Source organism: Penaeus chinensis, chromosome 19, assembly GCF_019202785.1.
Source record: "Penaeus chinensis breed Huanghai No. 1 chromosome 19, ASM1920278v2, whole genome shotgun sequence".
NCBI lineage: Eukaryota > Metazoa > Arthropoda > Malacostraca > Decapoda > Penaeidae > Penaeus > Penaeus chinensis.
Genome location: NC_061837.1, coordinates 20,661,405 through 20,668,904, shown reverse-complemented (window position 1 = coordinate 20,668,904; position 7,500 = coordinate 20,661,405). Strand labels below are relative to the sequence as shown.

General features: G+C 49.3%; 1 protein-coding gene across 1 annotated transcript in view; it reads right to left on the bottom strand.

The window, feature by feature from the left end:
* LOC125035445 (Na(+)/H(+) exchange regulatory cofactor NHE-RF1-like) overlaps positions 1-7,500 on the bottom strand; it is an 80,289-nt gene that overhangs the window by 47,311 nt on the left and 25,478 nt on the right. Inside the window, exon 2 of the mRNA XM_047627852.1 lies at positions 6,040-6,306. Coding sequence (XP_047483808.1) covers positions 6,040-6,306 — 267 coding nt within the window. The remainder of the gene's footprint in view (positions 1-6,039; positions 6,307-7,500) is intronic.

Genomic DNA, 7,500 nt, shown 5'->3' with positions numbered 1-7,500 from the left:
AGAACAGGGGAGAGGAAGATAGAGAGGGGGAGGGGATGGAAGAGAGATATAGGAAGGTAGGGAAGGAGGAATGGGAATATACAAGAAAACAATTATAATTGGGTCAAACGCAGATTACCAGATCGCTTATGTAGGAAGGGAAAGGAGGGGGACGGGGAGGGGGATGGGAATGGAGGTAAGGGAGGAGGAAGATATAAGGGAAAGGGAAAAGGCAAAGGGAGGGAGGGGGAGGCGGAGAGCGAATAGGTAGGGGGAAGGGAGGGGGTGAGGCTGAAGGGTGCAGAGCGAAGTGAGCCGCGTCCCTCACAGGGGATGTCCCCTACAGGGCGGAAGAGTCCTTCAGGAGGCGTCATGCTCAGCTTATCAATAACGTCCTGATCAGGAGGCTAACTTCCTGCTCCGCTCAAGTGACATCCCAACCCAAACTTACGCATAATTATCGACAATTAAAACAAGCATACTCACCAGGCACAACTAAGCACAGTTAACCCACATACAATTGTCCTTTTAGTAAATGTCCCACTTATGCAACCTCCCTGAGGGTGACCCCCTCCCCCCTAGCCTCTTCCCCCTTTCATCATCTTCCTTACCCTCTCCCCTTCTTCCTCTCCCTTTCTCCCCCCCCCTCCTCCCGCAGGTGAGTCACTCGACCTGACCCTGACAACACGTGTCCAAGCACCTGTCCTGCTGACAACACCTGTTCCCTTCGCCCTTTGCGCTCCCACACCTTCGTCCTGGCGTCTCTTGTTCTTTCATTGTTCTTCTTTGTTCTTTGTTATTGTAGGACGGCAGGATTTTTTTTGGGGGGGAGGGGTTCGATGTCGCACCTCTTTTCTGACTGTGTACAATATTCATCTGTTTCCATGTTTTTACGCCTTCATTCAATCTATCGTCGTCATTCCTTCTCCTTGCTTTCGCCCCCACGCCTTGCTCTATGTCATCTTCTTTCTCCACCCGAACCCTCCCCCCCCCAAAAAAAAAAAAAATATCCCCTCCATCCATATCACTATCTATTTTCCCCCAATAATCGACCTTCTCCATCATTCTTCATCTATTTCTTCAAAATCGACCGCCCTGTTTTATCCCCCGCGCCATTTCTCGAGGAGGTTCCCATGTCCCACTTTCTCCCCCTGCCGCCGTCCCCCCTTCCCCTTCCCCCTTCTCCCTTCCCCCCAGTCCACTCGGTGTCGCAAAGGGAGCAAAACCCGACGGAGGCCAGGGCGACGCCACGTAAATGCCCCCGAAGGAATGCTCCGCCGCCGCCGCCGCCGCCGCCACGAAGGTCTCGAGAGAGGCGGGGGGAAAGGGGGAAGGAAAGAGAGGGAGGAGATGAGGGAAGGAAGGGGTGAGAAAGGGGAATTAGGAAGGAAGGGAGAAAGGGAGGGAGAGAGGAGAGAGGAGAGAGGAGAGAGGAGAGAGGAGAGAGGAGAGAGAGAGAGAGAGAGAGAGAGAGAGAGAGAGAGAGAGAGAGAGAGAAGAGAGAGACTGAAATAAAGAACGACGAAGGAAGAAAAAAATGAGGAAGGTTAACTTTTCTTTCGTCTATTCTCCGTTTATCGCCGACCAATCCCGCGACCTTCGTTTTTCGTCGCCGGCCGATTTGGGGGCGACTGAAGTAAACTGTCTCGAGAAAAGATGGCATTTCTTCGTGGTGTTGCTAGATTTTCTGCGCAATTTAAACTCGCTCCTTGAGGCAACCACGCGAAATAGAAACAAAATAAAGAAATATCATACAAAAAACACAAACATGCACACACGCGCGCACACACACACACACACACACACACACACACATATATATACATATACATATATATATATAGAAATAACGCAAAATATATCAAAATCTTCCTCATTTTCCTTAAATCGGACCCGAGAAGTCACACGACGAAACCCCAATTGACCAATTCTAACGGGGAGAATGAGGTCAAGAGACAAGTGACATCTTTATACAAAAACGCGCGGCAGGTAGAGGCAGGGAGGGAGGGAGGGAGGGAGGGAGGGAGGGAGGGAGGGAGGGAGGGAGGGAGAGAGGGAGGGAGGGGGAGGCAAAGAGAGAAGGAGAGAGGGAGGGAGGCAAAGAGAAAGGGAAAGAGGGAGAGAAGGGGGGAGGGAGGGAGGGAGAGGAGAGAAAGATGGATATACAGACTGATAGACAAGACAAGCAAACAAGAAAGGTCCCAGCTACGGCCATCCCAGGGTGCTATCGCGTCGCCCTTTGCGTCCCGCCCACTTTTAATTGAACAGTGAAAGTCGGTGGGCGAAAAAACCCGCCAAACGCCCACGTGCGCGGCTGGCCGGCGTCGAGGCGGAGGCGGCATAAACAAAGGCGCGCGCGCGTGTTGTTGCTTTTGGGGGTGGTGGTGGTGTGTGTGTGTGTGTGTGTGTGTGTGTGTGTGTGTGTGTGTGTGTGTGTGTGTGTGTGTGTGTGTGTGTGTGTGCGCGCGTGCGCGCACGCTCCAGCGAGATAGAAAAACACAAAGGCGGCGATGCCCACGCGAGAAAACAGCAAACAAACGAAGAGATAAAGAAAGGGAGAAGAGGCCCGTGCAGTCAGACGCAAAGACGCCGTCCCTTCGAATCCGAGGCAAACAAGAAGCAAACAAGAGGTTGGCAAGAGGCATTCAAGAGGCAAGCAAGAGACCGCGCAACAACGCAACGCAAGCGGTTGCAACAGCCGCTGGTCAAGCGTGTGGCAACGACGGAGGCGCTCGCGGCGGGGGGGGGGGGGGGGGGGGGGAGCGGGAGGGACAGGTACAATGGGAGGAAGGGAGGGAGGGAGGGAGGGAGGGAAGGAGGGAGGGAGGGAGGGAGGGAGGGAGGGAGGGAGGGAGGGAGGGAGGGAGAGAGAGAGAGAGAGAGAGAGAGAGAGAGAGAGAGAGAGAGAGAGAGAGAGAGAGAGAGAGAGAGAGAGAGAGAGAGAGAGAGAGAGAGAGATAGATAGATAGATAGAGAGAGACACGATTGCGATGGGACCCCCCCCCCCCGCATTGGTTGCGCCCCTGCGTCAGGAGTCGAGTCGTGTCGCCGGGCGGCTCCTCCATTTCGTTGTCTTGGCTTCACTGCGGTCTGGCACTGCTTTGATTGTCGTGCTCAGTATTTTGGCACTGTGGCTCTATGTTTGGTTCTGTGGCACTATGCTGGGCGCGATGTCCAAATTCTAGTTTCATACTGCTATTTTCAAATGATATTTTATTATTAAAAAAATATATATTTGGTATTAAAAGCATAAATCATATCGAAAAAGATCGTTTGACATATTAATCTCTCTTCAATAACATGAATCGCCCTCTTAGACACGCACCCTCTCACACGCCAGATTTGCGAAACGCCCGTCGCGCGGCACCGCCAGCGCCAACATTCTGCCGTAACAAAATGCCACAGCGGGACCGACGCCTCGTCACGCGGCCCCGTGTGAATGACGCCGTGCGGAACGCCAGCGAGCGCCATGCACCTGGCCGCACGTAAACACCGCCCGACTGACCTGGGCATCTGGTCGGACCCGACATCCAGGTGTGCGCTCGCTCAGTGCGGCAGGTGCGACCGCAGCGGTAGCGGAGGGCCGCGAATCGGCCGTGCGGCAGCTGGAGGCGGGGAGAGAGGGCGAGGACGAGGGAGAGGGGAGGGGAAAGGAGGGGAAACAGAAAGAAGGGAGGAAGGCAGTGGGACAGCAGAATAAAGAGGGAAAAACGCTGAGCTGAACGGAGAAGGAAAAGAAAGAGAAAAAACACAAAGAACGCGCCCCTTTACTCCCTAAATGTATAAAACAGACCTCTCCATAGCACACACTCTTCCACAAACAAGTAAGACGCAGCCTGGCCATCGTCTGAAAGTAAAAATAACTCACACCTCCAGTAGACTCTAGAGACACATTCTTCCCACACGTAGCTGTAAATGTGTCACCCCAAGACGCCGCCCCCCCTGCCTCCCCCCTGCCTCCCGTGCCATCGATCCCAGAACCATCATCAATTGCAAATCACAACCATTCAGCGAAATTCCGAAGGACCATAAAACTCACACGAGTAACAGACCGACAGACGGACACCTGGAATGCAACAATAACGGGAAACGGAGTCGCCCTCATATTGCAAATTGCAACGCCATTCTTGCAAACTACAACCTATAGTGATGTAGCAGACTGGCCGTTAAATAGTTCGAGTGAGTGATGAAAGAAATGTCTACGGTCATGGATTCTCGGTTTCTGACTCATGCATTGAGAAACAAAGAAGGAAAGACAGAAAGAAAGAGAGAGGGAGGGAGGGAGGAAGGGAGGGAGGGAGGGAGGGAGGGAGGGAGGGAGGGAGGGAGGGAGGGAGGGAGGGAGGGAAGGAAGGAGGGAGAGGGAGAGGGAGAGGGAGAGGGTTAGGGTGAGGGAGGGAGGAGGGAGGGAGGGAGGGAGGGAGGGAGGGAGGGAGGGAGACTCATACTACAGCTTCTACTCTTCCTGCTTCTGTCCCTCTTAATCCTCCTCCTCTCCCTCTTCCTAATCCTCCTGCTTCTTTCCCTCTTCCTATTTTTTCTCATCTCCCTCCTTCTCCTGCTCTTCCTGGATCGGCAGATTGACTAACTATGAGGCTGTCGCTAATACTTGCGCGTCAGCCCCAGTGATGGCCTGACAAGTCCACAAACATTCCTCTCTCTCTCTCTTTCTCCTCTTCTTCCTCTTTCTCTTCATATTCCCCCCTCTCTCTCTTTCTCTTCTTCTTCCTACTCTTTCTCTGCATCTATCTCTTTCGCTCTCTACTTCCCTCCCTTCCTCTCCTTCTCCCTCTCCCTCTCCACCCCCCTCCCCCTTCCTTCTCCCTCCTTCTCCCTCTTCCCGGTGACGTCAGGAAGAGCAGGAAGGTCAGGAGGAAGTTCAGAGCCAATGACGTAGCTCCCAGCGCCTCTCTCTGCCCCAATCACGACCGACAGAAATACAAATGAAAACGGCGATGCATATGTGAAGGCAGCAACAATAGAAAATAAAGAAAATAAAAAATACAGTTTCTGATAATATGAAATACGGGCATAAGAGATCATGGCAGCAAGACCTTATGAACATGAGGAGCGATGTTATTAAGAAATAAAATAATAATTAATAAATAAAATAAAACAGAAATAAGGACAGGGAGAAAGAAAAGGAAAAAATCGAAAGCAAAAAGAAAAGTTTACGAAGTTTTCAAAAAAAAAAAAAAAAAATCGAGGAGAAATAAGTTGAAAACCAAAAATAAAGAAGAAAATATTTACAATAAAACTGAAAAGACCACGAATATACTAGAATAAGATAAAACAATAAGAAAATGGGATGAAAAAATGAGAGAAAAGATAAGAAGAAAATAGTTGAAAAAGGCGGCAAAGAAAGGCAAAGGATAAAAAATAAATAAGGAGGCATGACAGAAAACGGAAAGAAATACAGAAGCGAGAAGATAATAGGACATTTTTTTCTTATTTTCCTCTTTTTTTCTTCGATTTTTCCATCATGTAAACAGCCTGATCTTTCGACTTGAATAATCTTTTCCTGTCTTCATCCCTACTATACATAACATATTGTCCAGGCCAATATTTACAACCTAAAATGAAACGCACACAAACGAATAAATAAATGGGATAAAAATAGGAACAACAATAAAGCCAAATAAGAGCAAATAGAGCATAAGTGAGCAAATTACACACACCACTCAAAAAATAGCCTCATCTTCACACCCAATTCTAACAAACACAAACTCGCCCTTGCATATCATCTCCTGTCTCACCTGTAGCTGCATGGAATAATAATAAAAAAGAAAAACACACACGCACAAAAAACCTTGTGGCTCACCTGTAGCTAATAATGATACCAATACAATGAAACACACACAAACACACGTACAAACTTCCGTCTCACCTGTAGTTGCGTGGAATAATAATAATAAAAAGCACAAAAACACGCCCTCTTGTGGCTCACCTGAAACACACACAAACACACGTACAAACTTCCGTCTCACCTGTAGCTGCATGGACCTATGAAAAGCAATACAAACACACAAACAAACACGGCCACGCGCCGCCCGGCCTCACCTGCGGCTGCGTGGACGCCTCGCTGGCGGCTGACGAGGACGCGGCCGAGCTGACGGAGCGGGCGTCGGCGTCGTCCTGGTGGTGGCCGTTGGTCGCGGGCGGCTCGGGCGTCGGGGGGGACGGCGGGGCGCGAACCGACGACTTGGTGACCACGTTGCTCTGGGCGCCGCGGACCACGATGTTCTTGGCCTTGTAGTACTTGTCGGCCTCGGGGTCCAGCACCAGCAGGCGGGTCTCGTTGCTCACCGCCTTGATGCGCTGCACCACCTGGGGAGGGAGGGAAGGAGGGGGTTAGAGGGGTGGGCGATGGGGGAGGGAGGAGAAGTAGAGGGAAGAAAGGAGGGTAAGAGGGAGGAGAGGGACGGAGAAAGGAGGAACGAAAACAGAGATGGTGGATGAAAGAGGAAGAAGCGAAGCAGCGAAGAGAGAAAATAAAAGTAAAAAACACTAGAGAGACAGACATATAAAAGTAAATAATAAATACCTCTTAAATAAGTAATAACAGACCTTAAATAACAGATACTTTTCCTCCATTGGAATACTGAGCCAAGGTTGATATCTCCCATTGCATAACGAGAAAAGATTAAACCTACTTCCGTCGCAACAAATTAATCCATAACATACATAAAATTAATAAATACACAAGTCCCTCCTCATGGCATCTCTCCCCCTGCAGATTCATGAGGAAACATGAGGTGATCCAACCCCATAAGAATAAGGCAACCGAACCTTGGAGTCATGTGCTCACCATTCATGCCCCCCCCCCCCCCCCCCGCCTGGAGAAGGGTGCTGCTCGGGAATTAATGTCGCTGTCTCTTTCTCTCTGATCTTTCTCCTTCTCTTGCCTTTGTCTCTCTCTCTCTCTCTCTCTCTCTCTCTCTCTCTCTCTCTCTCTCTCTCTCTCTCTCTCTCTCTCTCTCTCTCCTATATATATCTATCTCTCTTTCCTATCTCTCTCTCTCTCCCTCTCTCTCTCCTATCCATGTCTGTCTGTCTGCACCCCCCCCCCCCCCCGTTACGCACAGCTACTGGTATGTGCTGCCCACCACGTACCTATTGGAACCCTGCCCCTGGCATTACGTCCCTTCGATGTATAATCTTATCCTAGTCAGCGGCCCAAAGGCTACACCACGCTTTCTTAATAACTTAGGATCACATCATAAGCATGCTATTTACAGATGGACATGTGTATGTAACAAGTGTGTGTTCTCCTGATTTTTTAAAATAATAATAATAATAATAATAATAATAATAATCCTCATCATCATCATCATCATAATAATAATAATAATCATAATAGTAATTGATAATAATAATAATGTAGTGATGATACTACTACAATAGTGAGATTTTTTTTTCCAGATTTCAGTACTACTTCTATAACTACTACTACTAATATTAATTGTAGTAGTGGCAGTGGTAATAATATAGTGATAAGAATAACAGTAATAAAAAACATAA